Genomic DNA, 21,242 nt, shown 5'->3' with positions numbered 1-21,242 from the left:
CAAGGGGCACCATGAAGACCAAGGAGCTCTCCAAACAGGTTAGGGACAAAGTTGTGGATAAGTACACATCAGGGTTGGGTTATAAAAAATAATATAAGAAATGTTGAACATCCCATGGAGCACCATTAAATCCATTATTAAAAAATTGAAAGAATATGGCACCACAACAAACCTGCCAAGAGAGGGCCGCCCACCAAAACTCACGGACCAGGCAAGGAGGGCATTAATCAGAGAGGCAACAAAGAGACCAAAGATAACCCTGAAGGAGCTGCAAAGCTCCACAGCGGAGATTGGAGTATCTGTCCATAAGACCACTTTAAGCCGTACACTCCACAGAGCTGGGCTTTACGGAAGAGTGGCCAGAAAAAAGCCGTTGCTTAAAGAAAAAAATAAGTAAACAGGCATGTTGGAGACTCCCCAAACATATGGAAGAAGGTACTCTGGTCAGATGAGACTAAAATTGAGCTTTTTGGCCATCAAGGAAAACGCTATGTCTGGCGCAAACCCAACACCTCTCATCACCCCGAGAACACCATCCCCACAGTGAAGCATGGTGGTGGCAGCATCATGCTGTGGGGATGTTTTTCATCGGCAGGGACTGGGAAACTTGTCAGAATTGAAGGAATGATGGATGGCGCTAAATACAGGGAAACTTTTGAGGGAAACCCGTTTAAGTCTTCCAGAGATTTGAGACTGGGACGGAGGTTTACCTTCCAGCAGGACAATGACCTTAAGCATACTGCTAAAGCAACACTCGAGTGGTTTAAGGGGAAACATTTAAATGTCTTGGAATAGCCTAGTCAAAGCCCAGACCTCAATCCAATTGAGAATCTGTGGTATGACTTAAAGATTGCTGTACACCAGGGGAACCCATCCAACTTGAAGGACCTGGAGCAGTTTTGCCTTGAAGAATGGGCAAAAATCCCAGTGGCTAGATGTGCCAAGCTTATAGAGACATACCCCAAGAGACTTGCAGCTGTAATTGCTGCAAAAGGTGGCTCTACAAAGTATTGACTTTTGGGGGGGGGGGGTGAATAGTTATGCACGCTCAAGTTTTCAGTTTTTTTGTCTTATTTCTTGTTTGATACACAATAAAACATATGTTTTGCATCTTCAAAGTGGTAGGCATGTTGTGTAAATGAAATGATACAAACCCCTAAAAAATCTATTTTAATTCTAGGTTGTAAGGCAACAAAATAGGAAAAAAGGGGGTGAATACTTTCACAAGCCACTGTACATACCACAAACCGATCAGAGAGCAACACTACTGGGGAAACATGGGAACATGCTATAGGATGAATTACAAAAACTCAGATGAGAGAACATCATCCTCCAAAACAGAAGCAGCAGACTTGGTAGTGGCGTGCGCTTGAGAGTGAGGTGTTCGCATTACCCAAGGATTGTTCTATTTGTATAACAGTACTCAGCAGTCAGCCTAGATCCTATTAACCTGCCATCATCAGCACCTTACCTGCACAGCTGACTAGTGACTACATTTTCCAGGCATTCACAAAAACAACAATAACAGTCTGTTTATCTTTTCCATAGGAATCCAGAGAGTCCTTTCTCCACAGGCTAAGTGTCCTAGTGAAACTATCTCTGTACGTTCCCTTTAAGTCAGTCTCTCGGTATAACATACTATGGGGACATACAATCACGCCCCAAGCCAGCTCAGAGGTACCAAACTAGGAGGCCCAGGGCAGCCCAAGCATAAAAAGGTTCCACCTTCTCCAAAAAGGGGTTACAAAAGCCACCTTTTTCCCTAATACCCGAGAAGCCTGAACTGTCAGAGCCTCATGAAGGCTGAACTGTCAGAGCCCCATATAGGGGACCAGAACCTGCTGCAACTAGGCTATGCGCACTGACACAATGCCACTGCAGCCCAAATCCATAGACCCCACACTTCCAAGAACAATACTTATCTTGCGAGCCTGAAAAGTCAGAACTCATACAAGTAACCGCAAGTCAAAAACAACAAAACACCTGACATGACTTGTTAAAGTGCACACACGTGCTCCAGAGTCGTTGAACCACGGCAGCCTGAGGCTCAAACCCACAGGAAACCTACATTAATCTGGAAACTGTGTACTCGCGCGCAACCATGGTAGCTCAAGGCTAAAACCCACAGGGATCTGTGGGTAACCCGGATAAATGTGCTACCTGCGTGCTGCCTAACACCCGGACCCACCATTAAGAACACTATGACAGCAGTTACATCCAAGCGATAAAACCTCACAAAGGTACAGTGGGGAAAAAATTTATTTAGTCAGCCACCAATTGTGCAAGTTCTCCCACTTAAAAATATGAGAGAGGCCTGTAATTTTCATCATAGGTACACGTCAACTATGACAGACAAAATGAGATTTTTTTTCTCCAGAAAATCACATTGTAGGATTTTTAATGAATGTATTTGCTAATTATGGTGGAAAATAAGTATTTGGTCAATAACAAAAGTTTCTCAATACTTTGTTATATACCCTTTGTTGGCAATGACACAGGTCAAACGTTTTCTGTAAGTCTTTACAAGGTGTTCACACACTGTTGCTGGTATTTTGGCCCATTCCTCCATGCAGATCTCCTCTAGAGCAGTGATGTTTTGGGGCTGTCGCTGGGCAACACGGACTTTCAACTCCCTCCAAAGATTTTCTATGGGGTTGAGATCTGGAGACTGGCTAGGCCACTCCAGGACCTTGAAATGCTTCTTACGAAGCCACTCCTTCGTTGCCCGGGCGGTGTGTTTGGGATCATTGTCATGCTGAAAGACCCAGTCACGTTTCATCTTCAATGCCCTTGCTGATGGAAGGAGGTTTTCACTCAAAATCTCACGATACATGGCCCCATTCATTCTTTCCTTTACACGATCAGTCGTCCTGGTCCCTTTGCAGAAAAACAGCCCCAAAGCATGATGTTTCCACCCCCATGCTTCACAGTAGATATGGTGTTCTTTGGATGCAACTCAGCATTCTTTGTCCTCCAAACACGACGAGTTGAGTTTTTACCAAAAAGTTCTATTTTGGTTTCATCTGACCATATGACATTCTCCCAATCCTCTTCTGGATCATCCAAATGCACTCTAGCAAACTTCAGACGGGCCTGGACATGTACTGGCTTAAGCAGGGGGACACGTCTGGCACTGCAGGATTTGAGTCCTTGGCGGTGTAGTGTGTTAATGATGGTAGGCTTTGTTACTTTGGTCCCAGCTCTCTGCAGGTCATTCACTAGGTCCCCCCGTGTGGTTCTGGGATTTTTGCTCACCGTTCTTGTGATCATTTTGACCCCACGGGGTGAGATCTTGCGTGGAGCCCCAGATCGAGGGAGATTATCAGTGGTCTTGTATGTCTTCCATTTCCTAATAATTGCTCCCACAGTTGATTTCTTCAAACCAAGCTGCTTACCTATTGCAGATTCAGTCTTCCCAGCCTGGTGCAGGTCTACAATTTTGTTTCTGGTGTCCTTTGACAGCTCTTTGGTCTTGGCCATAGTGGAGTTTGGAGTGTGACTGTTTGAGGTTGTGGACAGTTGTCTTTTATACTGATAACAAGTTCAAACAGGTGCCATTAATACAGGTAATGAGTGGAGGACAGAGGAGCCTTACAGGTCTGTGAGAGCCAGAAATCTTCTTGTTTGTAGGTGACCAAATACTTATTTTCCACCATAATTTGCAAATAAATTCATTAAAAATCCTACAATGTGATTTTCTGGAAAAAAAATTCTCAATTTGTCTGTCATAGTTGACATGTACCTATGATGAAAATTACAGGCCTCTCTCATCTTTTTAAGTGGGAGAACTTGCACAATTGGTGGCTGACTAAATAATTTTTTCCCCCACTGTATGTTGGGAACCCCAACTTGCTGTAGCACAGATATCACTAATTGTCATGGCCCTGAACAATGCCCAAGATGCCGCCAGACCCCTAGTGGAGTGAGCACACACACTGCTAGGCAACCCTTGTCCTTTGCTGTCATATGCCAGGGAGATCCACAATCCAATGAGAAAGACGCTGCTTAGAAAGACACATAGAGATGGCTGCCATATAAACCTTCAATGTGGAAAAAGAAAGGCCCTGCTCAAAAAGCTCTTGCAAAATCATCAAAATGTCCACCAAAGAGCTTTGAAAAGGAGAAACTCCTTTAATCTGACACCAACCCTCAAACGCGCGCCACTTATATGTATACAACCCTCTCGGCGAGGGTAAATCCCTCACCGTCAAATTCAACCTTTCAGGGGCCAAATCCACCACAACCCATGTCTGCGGTTGTGGGTGCCAAACTCTCCCATGCACCTGGGACAATAGATCCCAATGACACAGAACCCTCCACGGGTCCCCGCCCAACAGGTGAATGATCCCCGGGAACCAGGGTTGTCTGGGCCAATGGGGAGCCATCAGAATCAACAACAGTCCTTCTTGACGGACCCTCTCCATGGTGGCCTCCACGGACCCTCTCCACCGGAGGAAACGCATAGAGCAGGGTCCATGCATAAAGATCTACGTTGGCCCTGCCGAACCGGTCCCATATCTGGGCACCCACAGAGGGGTGCATTCTCCCTCTGTGGGTGCCCAGGAACCCCCCTGGAAAGTAGAGCCGCACCCACGTTGCTCCTAAAGCAAATCGATATGATACATCTGAAGTATTGTGACCACGTTCAACAACCGGGCCGCCACATCCTCAACCTTGTACACTTTGTCCAGCTGATCCACCAAGAACCGGCACTGTTTATTCTAAAGGATCGTGCTAAGATTAGCCCTTTGTTAGCCTCTGGAGCTAAGTAACTCACCAGATTTCCATCCATCGGTGGTGTGCAAACGAGCCCCGACTCCGCCATACCCTTTACATTCATGAACCCGCCAAAACCTGGTAGCACCAGCTTGGCTGAATGAGGGGAATCCCAGGTTGCCTTGAGCTCATCCGCAAAATCTTTAAACAGGGGTAAGCAACGCTTCACCGCTGCAGGGACAGGAGGTAAATACCTTCCCCCAAACCTGGAGGAACTCCGCTACAGGGGAGAAGATGGCCAATCCACCCCCAGGTGATCTGCTGCCCTACGACACAACTCCATCAAAGGCGCATTAACCACCAATGGTTCACTCTCCCTTACGAATCCAAAGCGGGGGCTTTAGACTGCCATGGGCTGTCATCCAATTCACACTCTGAAAACCCTCCAGAGCCAACCAGGTACTGTATATCATCCCTGGAGTCCGGACTCTGAACACTGCCAGAGAAACCGGAATGAGCCTCATATCAACTCTGGCCACTGCTGCTGCTCTCGCCCGGCCTCAGACAACCCCATTCCTGAGGTCGCTTCACTGGAAGACCTTTGCCAGCAGCCCCAATATTTCTTACAAAGTCAGCCCGACGCCCAACGGAAGTTAAACCCAGCCGGAGACAATGGTCACACAAACTGGTCCAAGCCAAAGCCTTCTCAGCGTGTTTCCACCCCAGGCAAACAGGACAGCACTTGTGAGTATCTTTAATTTTCATTGTGAAACCACATGGCCTAGGGCACGGTCAGAGGTTCAAATTCAGCTGGTTAGCCTTTTTGAACTTACTCTTACTACTGGCCATCTTACTCAAGCAAGGAAGCATTAGCTACACAAGCAGAGCAGAAAGTAGTTCGCTTTTAGCTAACACAAAAACCGATACCAGGACCCAAACTTGCAACATCTAGGGGGACGAGTACTCTCTCCCCACCAATAGCTCAGCATCCACTGACCCGTTGGGTGTAATTTCAATTTTTTTCAGGTGTATATGATTGGTCGTTGACACACCATAGTATGTTATACCAAGTGACCTGCTGAAAGGGAACCTCCTTTCACTCAGGCCCCATAATAGCCACCATGCATGCAGCACCTCTGTGCTCTGTGTGTGTGTTTCTGTGTGAGTTGGTCTATGTGTTGTTGTATTGTTTGCCATTCACCTTTTGACCATATTTAGATCATTCTGATCATGTGAATATCTAGCGCTGGTCCAGGGGCGTTAGAGCACGTTCCTTGACTAACTTACTGAAGAATGTGGAACTTGTAGCGCCTATGTGGTATCTATCTCTAGCCTGGTTAATATGAACCCTCTGTACTGCTAAGAGCCCTGACCCAGCAAATGAGGTCCCAACCTCTGAATGAGGCCCATCAGGAGTCTGGTCTACAGACTACCTGCCACTCTGATCTTTACCTGGGCCTTAATACCAGCCTGCTGCTCCAATTATGGCCGATAGTAAAATAACAGTTTTGCAGCCATAAGATAAACACTGGATGACCCCTAAAATCATTTCAAACAGGTCTGGAACCTGATACTCCGGACTGTGTCATAACCCAGGCCCTTAACACTGAGCCTGGGTTAGGCTGGGTTATGGGCTCTGTTATCCAAAGAGAAGAAGGTTGAGTCCCAAATGTCACCCTATTCCCTATATAGTGCACTACTTTTGACTACTACAGGGCTCAGAGTCGAGTCAACCTCACCTGTTTTTTTCTGAGATCGATCTGTTTGTAGAATCAGATTGCGATTGAGTGCGTACCAGAGGATCAACTGGAGGGCGAACACCAAGGGAGCATACTGCACACACACATGCACACACACAGACACACAAACACACACACACAAACACACTAAATGCTTTGTTCAATGTGGACTTAAGCGCCAAACGTAGATGACTGTCTATTATTTTGGGACGTTTTAGACAACAACCAGAAACGCTTTTGTGTTTAGTATCCCATTGACACTCAGTAAAACATGTGGCTTTAAGATAAGATAAAAGGGGGTCATATTGCCTTGATGTCCTAATTAGCCTGAGAAGACCATGTGTCTTTGATCAGTGGACTGCATCTGCAGGGCAAAGAGGTTTCAGGGGCCACAAACCAGAGAGGGCATGTTCTGTGCTTGGGTTCCCATTAGGCTGAATGAAATGGTTTGGCATTCCACATCCCCAGCTGTGATAACTTCTCCCAATTGTGATAATAGTCATTGGTAGTAGTGGAGACATTTTCCAACTTCATCCCTTACGAAAAAATATTGCAGTCATAGTGCAGTATAACTGCAGTATGCCGCAAATAATGTGTCCAAAATACCACAGCTTTTTTACTGCCGTAATTTTGCAGTGTAACTGCAGTTAGAGTGCAGTGTAACTGCAGTACACTGCAGTTATGCTGCAATTACTGTTTCCAAAATAGAACAGTCGACTGCAGTTAATGCACTTTTACTGCAGTTTCAAAACTGCAATCTTTTTTTGTAAGGGATAAAAGAGAGAGCATGGATGGAGATTCAACATTCCAACTGTTTTGTCTAATAGCCTATCAAAATCCTACTTGAAGTGAGAAAGAATGCAAAATCTAAAACACAATGCACTAAAGTCGCTGGCAGGTCCAGTGACGTTGGTTTAGCCCCCCTGCCCAACCCCTTTGAAATGTTATTTAATGGGTACCAGATTTTTCACCCAGTAATCTAATCTCATCTCTGGCCATCAACTCCTCAAGGCGTCCCACAGTTTGCGCTGAAAGGCATCCTCACCTTTAAGGAGAGCGAGGAGTGTGCGTGGTGTGTAGAACGGGGCTGCAGACGCGGGACTTCCTTTGGCTCTAAAATGTTTGTGAGTTTGTGATTGTGGTCAGCGCTGAACACTGGAAAGAGACATACTTAATATAACCTAACACAAGCCACGGGTGTATTTTACAGCGCTACACAAAATATTACGAATACGGAGAAATGTAACTTTCTCTATCCAGAACAATGGGATTCTAACGGGATGTTCGAGATTAACATACTACGGTTGTGTGCAGTCCTCAAATTTTGAAATTGGAGGATCTGAACTTTTTGTGCGAGCGTTTAGTTTGCTGTTCTCCCAGGATCTGATTCAAACCTGCTCGGTTGGACTGAACTTTGAGATGAGCAAAAAGTGACATAGCGACTCTCATCTCTTCTGCACTCTTAACAGATTTATACAACGCCATGAAAGGTACAGTATGTGTTATGCAAGGTGCTGTTCATCTTTTAAAATAGTTTTGAGAAGTTTGAAGTGGTAGCCAAACAATGATTTCGATAAATTCACGATTTTCTGTATCTGTGCGCGCGTGCTTATTTGTGCGCGGGGCTGAGTGTTGCACATCTGGATGAGATTAAGTGCCTGTTGTGTGGAATTCAGCTGCGTTGTGAAATGACTTGGCCTTTCTCCGCCAGTCGCATCATTCTCTAAAGTAGTACATTGATTGAGAGACTGTCTTTGTTTGGTTATTTTAGGTCCTTTGTGATATACTGAATATCAGTGATGCTTTTGTTCTAGCCTGTACTAACAATAAGACAGTGTGCCCAATTGTTATTCAAAGGAAGATTTGAACCATATTTTATGCATGGAAGTGTATTGCGTATTTGATTTGATTCTCTCCGTATGATTCCATGTATAGACCTAATGTAGCCTATTGCATTTTTACAAACAAACTGTTAACTCCCCTGTGGAACACCAACGTTTTGTTACCCCTGTGACACATGACCTAATAACACCATAGATGGGGACTCATCTCATTTGTCTCTCAAATTCAGAAGTGATCAAGGAACAGTGGAACAAATCGTACAGATTATTCATATGCAAATACAAAATAATGGTTCTAAATAGTACCAGATAGGGGTTATTTGTCTTGTAACCATAGCGGAACCCCTTTGAGTGCTATATAGAACCCTTTTTTGAAGGTTCAATAAAGGACCATGCTCATAAGGTTCTGAATGGAACCTGTATGGAGGTATAAAGAACCCTTTCCTGAGGTTCTGTAAAGAACCATTAACAAAGGTTCTACATAGCACCAAAAAAAAGGGTTCTGCTATGGTTACAACCCTTATTGGGGCTATATAGAACCCTTTTTTATTGTTCTTCACGGAACCTTTATGGACAGTGGTTCTATAAAGAACCTTTCTCAATCTGAAATGTTCTTTGTAGATCCTTTTGAAGAACCATGCAGGGTTTTTATTCTGGTCAGCCGTATTATATTGTTAAAATTCCATAGGGCTTATTATTGTGTTAATTGACACATTTAATCAAGTGAGCTTCCTCTGGAACAGCTGGGGGTCTCTGGGAGAGAATTTAGATTGAGAACCACTGACTGATTTTGTCAACAATTCCCAATTGACACAAGACCATCTTCCACAAGACACTGTCACTTCCCAAAGGCAAAGACAACATGTAATGGCATAACACAACACATTATATAAACTGGAATGACACTCTCACTCATGGTTGCAAAAAAAGAGCTGTGAGCAAACCACTCCCCCAAAAATATTCTAATGAGCCACCGCCCCTACATTTAAATTACCACTAAAAGATCAAAGAACCCTTTTGGAACTGTAAAGAACCATTGAATAGCTCAAAGGGTCCTTTGAGTCATTATGGTTCCACATTGCACCATCACCCTTCCCAAAGAACCCTTGTGGAACCTTCCTTATTTAGTGTGTGGACATCTCTCTATCATAGACACAGTTTGAGTCCCAAATGGCACCCCTTTCCCCATAAAGTGCATTACTAGTCAAAAGTAGTTGAAAGAGAGCGACCCAGCTCTACGTATTTTACTGGTTTGTGACTCACTGACACCGCATGGGATGCGTGAACACAGAAAACATACCCATGTACATACCCATGTGCATACCCATGTTCATCTTCTTCTGTGTGTGATTAAAGTTCCTGTGTTATGTCCACCCACACTCACAGACTGGAATAACACCGTTCAGGTCGGGCAATATTTACTCCGTTGGGGAGCGTGGGTCAGGCTGGCTAGCCAATCAGGACCTGGAGAGACTGCATTGCTAGAGCGTGCACAGGGGTGAGACACATGGCTATTGTCCGATTGGCTGAAGCCATGAGCTGGAGGAGATATTGATCTCTCATTTGAGGGGAAGAAAGGGTGATGGGTGAGAGTCAGACAGCGTGGCTCGAAAAAGCAAATAAACAAATGCTCACACAAACAGTGATATAGCGTCCTGTAGCGCCCTCGGCAGGGGGATTCTGTAACAGCCACCCCTAAAATATGTGCAGCATATTTACAAAAAGGAAGGATTCCCCTGCCGAAATGTCAGTAGTGGTGCTCCCCGCCACCCTGTGTAGTTATTCCATGCAGTCACTCCATCAGCTGCAGGTCAGGAGCTGCCGGGGGACAGAGGGCTTAAGGCATCCATGAGGGTGGCACTTTGGAGTAGGGCCAGCCCACTGTAACAAGTCAGGTGCTGGGGGCGGGGAGGGCCCCCGTGTCCAGGGCCGGGGAGGAGAGCAGGCCCAATGGCGGCGGCTCCCCAACTGAGGCAGGCCAGACCCCAGCAGAGGAGAGCAGGCACGGAGGCGGCGGTTCCCCAACTGAGGCAGGCAAGTCCCCAGTGCAGGAACCAGAGGAGGGCCCAGGGCAAGCCCCGGAGCAGGCCCCAACGGTAGACACAGGGTCAGATCAGGAATAGGTAGTGTCCCTGGGATAGGACACTGGGGGGTGAAGTCTGGGTGGTCGGCCCCGGTGAGGTCTGTTGTCCCCCCCCACAGTCACGTTGGGGGTTGAGTACAGCGGCAGCAGGACCAGGACTGGAGCTGGGTCAGGTGGTACACACTGGGCAGGGGAATCCTGGACAAACAGAACGGAACACAGGGCTGTAGTTGTGTCAGCTGAAGCTGTACTGTCAGTAGATGGTGACAGTGCTGTGGCTGGGTACCCTCATGGGCCCAGGTAGCAGCAGACAGGTCCAGTGCTGCAGGAGGGTCCCCTAGTGCAGGGACAGGCAGAGAGTCAGAGTCAGACAGGTTCTCTGCCGCTGGCGATGGCTTGCCGGGTAGCTTTGGCTGGTGATGATCTGGTGGTGGTGCGGAACAGGGTCCAGTCAGTAGCATAGACTCACTACCGTGTGGTGATGCTACTGGAATCACATTATGCCGCCTGAGCCGGGGAGAGGGCTCCCCCAGACTCCACAGCAGCGGAGGGGGGATCGGGAATGACATCTGGTGTGGGCTCATTGACACCACCCCCGGTTAGAGGGGAATAAAGCAGCCCAAGAGTTAACACACACAGGAACTTTAATTACACACAGAAGAAGATGTACATACCCATGTACATACCCATGTTCATCTTCTTCTGTGTGTGATTAAAGTTCCTGTGTGTGTTAACTTTTGGGCTGCTTTATTCCCCTCTAACCGGGGGCGGTGTCAGTGAGTCACAAACCAGTAAAATACGTAGAGCCGGGTCGCTCTCTTTCAGTGGTGCACTATATAGAGTATATGATGTCATTTGGGATGCAACCAGGGTCATAGAGTTCGTGTTAGTGAGCATCTCTTAATTTATGGAAGCAGTGTGTTATCTCCTCAAAAGGGTTATTTGGTTGTCCACATAGGAGAACCCTTTTTGGTTCCAGGTAGAACCCTCTTGGGTTCCAGGTAGAACCCTTTTGGGTTCCATGTAGAACGCTCTGATGAAGGGTTTTACGTGGAACCCAAAAAGGTTCTAACTGGAACCAAAAGGGTTCTACCTGGAGCCAAAAAGGGTTCTTCAAAGGGTTCTCCAATAGGGACAGCCAAATAACCCTTTTAGGTTCTAGATAGCACTTTGTTTTCTAAGTGTACATCTGCTAGCCATTATAAGTGATGTTCTTCTGTCTCTGCAGCCGACCTGCGCTGGGTTCTAGTGTAGTGTAGCGAAGTGTAATTAGGGTTTACAGTCAACAACCCAGAGAAACCGTAGCCTGTGGCTTATACAGGCCTGAGTCCTCCTGTCTCCTTTCCACACAGAGAGAGGCACTTGATGGGGAGTTATAGCCTCCATGACATACCATGATGATAAAGCTATGTGCTGAGTAAGGCTTATTTATCCCTCCCTATAGTGAAAGGCATTTGTGTAGTATCCTGGCTGCCACAAGTGCCTGTTGGTGTCCTGCATCCATTTTGCTACCTAGGTTGTGTCTCAAATGGCACCCTATTCGCTATAGTGCACTACATTTGCCCAGAGCCCTAATGTTGATTTTGTGATCAAATAACCATTTCTTTATGGATTTTGATTCGTCCTTGGGGTTATTGTCTTGCTGGAAAATCCACTTGTGGCCAAGTGTCAGCCTCCTGTCGGAGGCAACCAGGTTTTGGGCTAAAATGTCCTGGTACTTGCTAAAGTTCAGGATGCCGTTGACCATAACAAGGGCCCCAGGACCAGTGGAAGCAAAATAGCCCCATAACATCAAAGATCCACCTCCATATTTAACTGTAGGTATGAGGTACTTTTCTGCATATGCTTCTGTTTTTCAACACCAAACCCACCACTGGTGTGCGTGACCATAGCACCGGTTCCAATCCAAGTGCCAATGCCGTTTATCAAACTCCAGGCGGTGCTATTGTCAGATGACATGGAAATAAAGCTATTTTGCCATGCACACCAGTGGTGGGTTTGGTGTTGAAAGAAATGAAACAAACAAAGAAATTGTTAATTGACCACAAAATCAACATTTTGCAATGGCCATCTAAGTCTCTGGAATTGAACCCCATTGAAAAACGGTGGTTTTAATTGAAGAGGGCAGTCCATAAGAGTCTCAGTCTCCAGACTTGAACCCCATTGAAAACATGTGGTTTGAATTGAAAATGGCAGTCCGTAAGAGCGGATGGATATCAAGGATCTGGAAAGATTCTGTATGAAGGAATGGTCTAAGATCCCTCCCAACATGTACTCCAAACTCATAAATTATTTTAGAAAAATGCTCCGTATCTTTATCCTCACACAGGAGTTTGTTAGAGAATTGAAAACAGGGTGCCAATAATTTTGACACCTATCTTTTTTTAGTTTTTTTATAAAAATTACTTGTTAACCAAAATCTATTTCTCTGAGCAATTGTATTAGTATAAAATAATATAATTTCCCTTTTTTATAGCTCAGTATTTGTATTATTTGTTTTATACATTATTTTATGTTCATTTTTATCAAGGGTGCCAATAATTATGGAAAAAGTCCCTTCAGGATCTTGTGATTTTTTTGTTGTGTGATAGTTGAGGCTTTAAATGCTTGATTTATATAATAAGGTCTCTCAACCAGAGTAGTAACAGAACAGTTGTGGGGAGAACATTCTGTCCTGACTTCTGCTGAGGTGGGGGTGAGGTGGGGTACTCATTCCTCCTGCAGTACAATGAGATATCATTAACTATGGTGGCTGGGAAGTTGATATACAGCCTGCATCCCAAATGGTACCCTATTCCTTATAGGACTTTGGTCAAAAGTAGTGCACTATATAGAGTATAGGGTGCCATTTGGGATGTAGACATACAGTGAGGGAAAAAAGTATTTGATCCCCTGCTGATTTTGTACGTTTGCCCACTGACAAAGACATGATCAGTCTATAATTTTAATGGTAGGTTTATTTGAACAGTGAGAGACAGAATAACAACAAAAAAATCCAGAAAAACACATGTCAAAAATGTTATAAATGTATTTGCATCTTAATGAGGGAAATAAGTATTTGACCCCTCTGCAAAACATGATTTAGTACTTGGTGGCAAAACCCTTGTTGGCAATCACAGAGGTCAGACATTTCTTGTAGTTGGCCACCAGGTTTGCACACATCTCAGGAGGGATTTTGTTCCACTCCTCTTTGCAGATCTTCTCCAAGTCATTAAGGTTTCGAGGCTGACGTTTGGCAACTCGAACCTTCAGCTCCCTCCACATATTTTCTATGGGATTAAGGTCTGGAGACTGGCTAGGCCACTCCAGGACCTTAATGTGCTTCTTCTTGAACCACTCCTTTGTTGCCTTGGCCGTGTGTTTTGGGTCATTGTCATGCTGGAATACCCATCCACGACCCATTTTCAATGCCCTGGCTGAGGGAAGGAGGTTCTCACCCAAGATTTGACAGTACATGGCCCCGTCCATCGTCCCTTTGATGTGGTGAAGTTGTCCTGTGTCCTTAGCATAAAAACACCCCCTTAGCATAGTGTTTCCACCTCCATGTTTGACGATGAGGATGGTGTTCTTGGGGTCATAGGCAGCATTCCTCCTCCTCCAAACACGGCGAGTTGAGTTGATGCCAAAGAGCTCGATTTTGATCCCATCTGACCACAACACTTTCACCCAGTTCTCCTCTGAATCATTCAGATGTTCATTGGCAAACTTCAGACGGCCCTGTATATGTGCTTTCTTGAGCAGGGGGACCTTGCGGGCGCTGCAGGATTTCAGTCCTTCACGGCGTAGTGTGTTACCAATTGTTTTCTTGGTGACTATGGTCCCAGCTGCCTTGAGATCATTGACAAGATCCTCCCGTGTAGTTCTGGACTGATTCCTCACCGTTCTCATGATCATTGCAACTCCACGAGGTGAGATCTTGCATGGAGCCCCAGGCCGGGGGAGATTGACAGTTATTTTGTGTTTCTTCCATTTGCGAATAAACGCACCAACTGTTGTCACCTTCTCACCAAGCTGCTTGGCGATGGTCTTGTAGCCCATTCCAGCCTTGTGTAGGACTACAATCTTGTCCCTGACATCCGACATCCTTGGAGAGCTCTTTGGTCTTGGCCATTATGGAGAGTTTGGAATCTGATTGATTGATTGCTTCTGTGGACAGGTGTCTTTTATACAGGTAACAAGCTGAGATTAGGAGCACTCCCTTTAAGAGTGTGCTCCTAATCTCAGCTCGTTACCTGTATAAAAGACACCTGGGAGCCAGAAATCTTTCTGATTGAGAGGGGGTCAAATACTTATTTCCCTCACTGTAGAGTGTACGAAGGTTTCATGATATGCTTATTACTCCATGCAGTTGATATCAGGGTGTGACTGCGGCAATATATTCTAGATAAATATCCAGTGTATTTGTTCTGGAACCAATGGAGTATATGCTGTTCATTTGTTGCCGTGCTTGTGTGTGGTTTTTCTCTTGGACCTCATGCTAACACTTACAGTTGAAGTCGGAAGTTTCCAAACACTTAGGTTGGAGTCATTAAAACTCATTTTTCAACCACTCCACAAATGTATAACTATAGTTTTGGCAAGTCGGTTAGGACATCTACATTGTGCATGACACAATACATTTTTCCAACAATTGTTTACAGATATAATTATAATTCACGGTATCATAATTCCAGTGGGTCAGAAGTTTACATACACTAAGTTGACTGTGCCTTTAAACAGCTTGGAAAATTCCAGAAAATGATGTCATGGCTTTAGAAGCTACTGATAGGCTAATTGACATAATTTGAGTCAATTGGAGGTGTACCTGTGGATGTATTTCAAGGCCTACCTTCAAACTCAGTGGCTCTTTGCTTGACATCATGGGAAAATCAAAAGAAATCAGCCAAGACCTCAGAAAAAAATGTGTAGACCTCCGCAAGTCTGGTTCATCCTTGGGAGCAATTTCCAAACGCCTGAAGGTACCACGTTCATCTGTACAAACAATAGTACGCAAGTATAAACACCATGGGACCACGCAGCCGTCATACCGCTCAGGAAGGAGACGCGTTCTTTCTCCAGAGATGAACGTACGTTGGTGCAAATCAATCTCAAAACAACAGCAAAGGACCTTGTGAAGATGCTGGAGGAAACAGGTACAAAAGTATCTATATCCAGAGTAAAACGAGTGCTATATCGACATAACCTGAAAGGCCACTCAGCAAGGAAGAAGCCACTGCTCCAAAACCGCCATAAAAAGCCAGACTACGTTTTGCAACTGCACATGGGGACAAAGATCGTACTTTTCTTCTGGTCTGATGCAACAAAAATAGAACTGTTTGGCCATAATGACCATTGTTATGTTTGGAGGAAAAAGGGGGACGCTTGCAAGCCGAAGAACACCATCCCAACCGTGAAGCACGGGGGTGGCAGCATCATTATGAGGAAGGGAAATTACGTGGATATATTGAAGCAACATCTCAAGACATCAGTCAGGAAGTTAAAGCTTGGTCGCAAATGGGTCTTCCAAATGGACAATGACCCCAAGCATACTTCCAAAGTTGTGGCAAAATGGCTTAAGGACAAAAAGTAAAGGTATTGGAGTGGCCATCACGAAGCCCTGACCTCAATCCTATAGAAAATGTGTGGGCAGAACTGAAAAAGCGTGTGCAAGCAAGGTCTATAAACCTGACTCAGTTACACCAGCTCTGTCAGGAGGAATGGGCCAAAATTCACCCAACTTATTGTGGGAAGCTTGTGGAAGGCTACCCAAAATATTTGACCCAAGTTAAACAATTTAAAGGCAATGCTACCAAATACAAATTGAGTGTATGTAAACTTCTGACCCACTGGGAATGTGATGAAATAACTAAAAGCTGAAATATATCATTATCTCTACTATTATTCTGACATTTCACATTCTTAAAATAAAGTGGTAATCCTAACTGACCTAAAACAGGGAATTCTTACTAGGATTAAATGTCAGGAATTGTGAAAAACTTAGTTTAAATGTATTTGGCTAAGGTGTATGTAAACTTCCAACTTCAACTGTATGTGTATCTGTTGTCATTCCTACAGACGATTTTGCAGACGAGGAGGAAGTACAGTCTTTTGGATACAAGCGGTTCGGTGAGTACAACACAACTCTCTTTACTCTCTTTACTCCCAACTGAGATAAATATCAATCTTCCTCATCACAATCAAGTGATACTTTCCATGCGTCCTAAATGGACCATATTCTCTATGGGCCCTGATCAAAAGTAGTGCCATTATATAGGGAATAATGTAGGGTCCCATTTGGGACGTAGTCATGTGTGTACATGTCAGGATAGACACAAGGCAGTATGAGCCGTGTCTCCCCACTGCCTTTGGGACCGTGCAGGGTTAAACATAACAGCTTATTCTGGGTGACAGCCTGTGCGGTTTAGCCCGTACCACCGGTCCAAAAGCAGCACTCACAGTTTGGTGGGGTCAGGAGGTCACCAGTTCATAAACACATACACTCATTCACTGATAGATATGCATACACACACACACACACACACACACATGTATGTGCACACTCACACTCTCAAACTCACATAAACACACAGACAAAGAGAGAGAGTGAAAGAGAAGAAAAGGGAAAGACAGAAACACACCTCCTGGGATGGAGAGAGAGAGAAACACACCTCCTGGGATGGAGAGAGAGAGAGAAACACACCTCCTGGGATGGAGAGAGAGAGAGAGACACCTCCTGGGATAGAGAGAGAGAGAAACACACCTCCTGGGATGGAGAGAGAGAGAGAAACACACCTCCTGGGATGGAGAGAGAGAGAGAGACACCTCCTGGGATAGAGAGAGAGAGAAACACACCTCCTGGGATGGAGAGAGAGAGAAACACACCTCCTGGGATGGAGAGAGAGAGAGAGACACCTCCTGGGATAGAGAGAGAGATAAACACACCTCCTGGTATGGAGAGAGAGAGAGAAACACACCTCCTGGGATGGAGAGAGAGAGAGAGAGAAACACACCTCCTGGGATGGAGAGAGAGAGAGAGAGAAACACACCTCCTGGGATGGAGAGAGAGAGAGAGAAACACACCTCCTGGGATGGAGAGAGAGATAAACACACCTCCTGGGATGGAGAGAGAGAGAGAAACACACCTCCTGGGATGGAGAGAGAGATAAACACACCTCCTGGGATGGAGAGAGAGAGAGAAACACACCTCCTGGGATGGAGAGAGAGAGAGAAACACATCTCCTGGGATGGAGAGAGAGAGAGAAACACACCTCCTGGGATGGAGAGAGAGAGAGAAACACACCTCCTGGGATGGAGAGAGAGAGAGAAACACATCTCCTGGGATGGAGAGAGAGAGAACGAGAGAGAGAGTACTGCACCATTGTACTGTTGATCCAAGGAGGGATTTGGGAGCCTCTCTGTCACTTTCTCTCTCTCTGGAGAGTTTCTCCAATCCAGAATGACTCAGTCCATCAGTGAGGATGGAGGGATGGAGGGATGAAGGGATGGAGGGAGTGGTCCCCGATGTTTACCCCAGCACCAGCGGAGACAAACTCAAACTGTGCTTTACCACAATCTCTATCATCACAGTGTCACCCGAGAGGAAGCATCCTGTTTGTCTTCGTGTGAGCGCCCTGCGCGGCGAGCCGCCAGCCCTCCACTCATGGCCTGCGTCCCAAATGGCGCCCTATTCCTTATATAGTGCACTCCCTTTCACCGGAGCCTTATGAAAGTGAATAGGGTGCCATTTTGGACACATCCGGACTAGATTAGAGTTCTAAGGGAACAAGGCCAAACCGTCAAGGCCAGCTTTGTTTATTAACATGTGGAAGGCAAGCGTAAGAACAGAGAAGAGCCTGGCGGAGGAGAGGAGCTGCTGAACTCTGTGCAGCCTAGCCAGGGAGGGGGTTCTGTTCTTGGCCCTGGGAGGACTATGTCTGCCCTGGCCCTGGTCAAAAGTAGTGCACTTTATAGGGAATAGGGTTCTATTTCAAACGCAGACAACGGCAGCTGTTGGCCTGCTCTTATAGGCCCCGCCTCCTCCCTCTGGAGTTGTTATTGTGCAAGAGAACTATCTACGTGAGGATCATGACAAAGTGAATAGCCTCGTTTTTTTAAGTGCAACGTTTGTAACCTTTAAACTATGAACCATTTCTTTTTCTTTATGCCTACTGTATTATTAAGGCCCCGTAGCGCAATGTGTTTTAATGAAAATGTTGTTCACTGCTACATGGAACCAGTGCCCCCTGTGTAGAGATGCCGCCATAGAGGCTCAATGGAGAGGGGTGTCGAGGTGTCTCAACCAGCATAGGGCGTTTTACTATAAGACTTTACCCCGGTGTTTGGCCGAAAGACACAGACTTTTGTGTTTTCAGCTATGATTCTATACTGTCTAAACTGTCACTGCTGTACTGGTGATACTAGGGACATTGTCCTCAAAATCATAGGGCCAGAGGTGGGGATGAGGGGTGGTGTTACTGTAAATATGGAAAATTTTGGTAACGTTATTTTAGGACAATCCTGATCTTGACTATTAGTGTCATGTAGATGTGGCAGTTTTAGGGGTTATTTTAAAATACGATGTCTTACTGAAAATGAAAGGGATGGTTATGAAAGTTCTTCTGTTCTCAAGTTGTTTATCAGATGTTCCTCCTCCAGTATCTCCTTCCGTTTAACCTCGCTTAGGGAATTCCAGACATTTTGGGACTGTGGCTGGCGCTAGTAGTTCCAGTGTTCTTATGAAAAGCAGGCTGATCCGTAAGGCAGGTAGAGAATTCGCAGAGCATCGAGCCAAACACTTTTTCTCAGTGTATCCCAACTCTCGCAGGACAAGATGGCTGTATTTCAGAGTGAGAGAGAGCAGAGTGAACTCAGGCTTACCTCAGGCGTTCTTTCCAGCACGAAGACCTTGGGATCGTGGTATTAAACGCTAGAAGGTGTAATATCAACACACATGTCCCACTAACACTTTGTGACCACATGTTGAAATGTGTTTATGTGCTTTTGGTGGAGTCTTGACCCAATTGGTGACATATGTGCGGAGTCACCCGGATAACCATTTAACTCTCTCTCTGTCTCTTTCTCGCTGAGCGTCAGAAGAAGCTGAGCGGATATGGCCTTTGGTTTACGCACAGATACATATTCAACAGATATAGTCCTGTTTCACTGTTTCTCCTTTTACCATCTTTCTCTCTCTCTCTCTCTCTCTCTCTCTCTCTCTCTCTCTCTCTCTCTCTCTCTCTCTCTCTCTCTCTCTCTCTCTCTCTCTCTCTCTCTCTCTCTCTCTCTCTCTCTCTCTCTCTCTCTCTCTCTCTCTCTCTCTCTCACACACACCCCAGCACATATGGGCTGAGTGAATTCATATGGTATTCCCATCAGTCTCTCCTCTGCCAATTTGAAGCCAACTCAAAATTACCTCCCCAGTCCTCAAGATTTCTGACATGTTTTTTTTTCTGGGGGGGGGTTAACATAGGAAGGCCATTAGAAGGAGGAAAAAAAGTGGACTCTGCTATTCGGCCAAACCCCCACAGCCCCTTTTAAAGCTGGGATAAAGGAGGATCTGTCATGGGCCTGAGGAGCCGTCATCCATCTTGGACTTCAACCACCAACCTGGGCATCATTACCTTCATATCTTCTGCTGCCAACTAGTAATGTGGATGAGTGAGCTCAGTATTACTTTTCATTGGAGGGCTTTCATGTGTGTCTACAGTCCAGGTAGAGGCTTGGAACAGTCAGAGGAGCACATGTAGAGAAGTAATTGTTGTCATGGTGGGTGGACTCCTGAGATCTGGGGCTTGAGGTTTGAGGAATAGGTTTGAGGGTTTCTCTTCAGTTGAGTCCCAAATGGCACCCTATTCCCTATATAGTACACTATAAAGGGAATAGGGTGCCATTTAGATGCAGACTTCTTCTGCTTCTCCCACACATCTGGGTTTGGGGAGTCAGGCCAGGCATTCTGCGGACGGCGTTAAACCCAGAGTGTGCTGATCAGTTTCCTGCACTTGTTATGGTTTCACTCCCGGTCTGCACAGCCAGGTATATTCCAGGAGAGCGGTGCGGTGTGGTGCTGGAGTCAGGCCTGGGCCCAGCTGTGTTAACAGCAGCAGCATAACCAGCCGTACTGGTGGTTTCGCTCCAATGGGTTTGGCTGGCATGGGACGCACCTCACACAACCCTCCCCCTACCCAGCCTCACCCCTCTGACTCACCCTCTTCCTATCCTCACCCACCACGTAACGTTTATGAGTGTCCCAGCCCCATGCTTGGTGAGGTGGGAAAATAAGTTAATTCAATATCGAATGACATTGACATTGAATGAGACACAATATGCCACTGGATCTTTCTCACTGATCCCAATTAATGAAGCTGTGTCATTAATTATCTGCCGGTGCTATGTCATGTTAGGCAACACTATGAAGGAGTGGAATGCACTTTGATGTGGTTCTTCTGTTACTGAAGTTGGGGTATTGCAGTAACACACCACAGTCCCCATATTGCGCTCTCTCTGTTAAGAGCCTATGGTTTTGATGACACATTATTGTTGTGAAGGAATGTCTTAAATGTGCTTACCACACTTTCTGCCTTTGAGAGGTTTGTTTGGGCTATATAGGGAGTAGAGGGAGAGGGATATGTTCATTTTCTCTCCTTCCCTGTCTTTTCCTTTCGCTTTTAATTTGCATGCTTTTGGCCTGTAATACAGTTTGATTGCACGTTGGTTCTATTCAGGTAGTTTGGAGATGGCTATATTCTAATGATGTTCATTGCATTACAAAAATATTGCACAACCATGCCCCCATTGTCACTTTCCCTATGAGTAATGTTATCAGTAAATATTATTCAGTGAAATGAGGATAACCCTGTAACATAACAAAGATCCTAGATGACCAAT

At 45.5% G+C, this 21,242-nt stretch overlaps 1 protein-coding gene across 1 annotated transcript in view; it reads left to right on the top strand.

Moving 5' to 3' along the window:
• Nucleotides 1-7,498: 7,498 nt before the first annotated feature.
• The window catches only part of LOC311109382 (collectin-12-like), a 61,890-nt gene continuing 48,146 nt past the window's right edge, over nt 7,499-21,242 (top strand). Inside the window, exons 1-2 of the mRNA XM_084152237.1 lie at nt 7,499-7,945; nt 16,434-16,484. Coding sequence (XP_084008363.1) covers nt 7,939-7,945; nt 16,434-16,484 — 58 coding nt within the window. The 5' untranslated portion in view covers nt 7,499-7,938. The remainder of the gene's footprint in view (nt 7,946-16,433; nt 16,485-21,242) is intronic.

This window comes from Coregonus lavaretus (assembly GCF_964263955.1).
Source record: "Coregonus lavaretus genome assembly, chromosome: 34".
Taxonomy (NCBI): Eukaryota; Metazoa; Chordata; class Actinopteri; order Salmoniformes; family Salmonidae; genus Coregonus; species Coregonus lavaretus.
The sequence above is the reverse complement of the archived record's forward strand: the minus strand, read 5'-3'. Positions and strand labels throughout refer to the sequence as shown.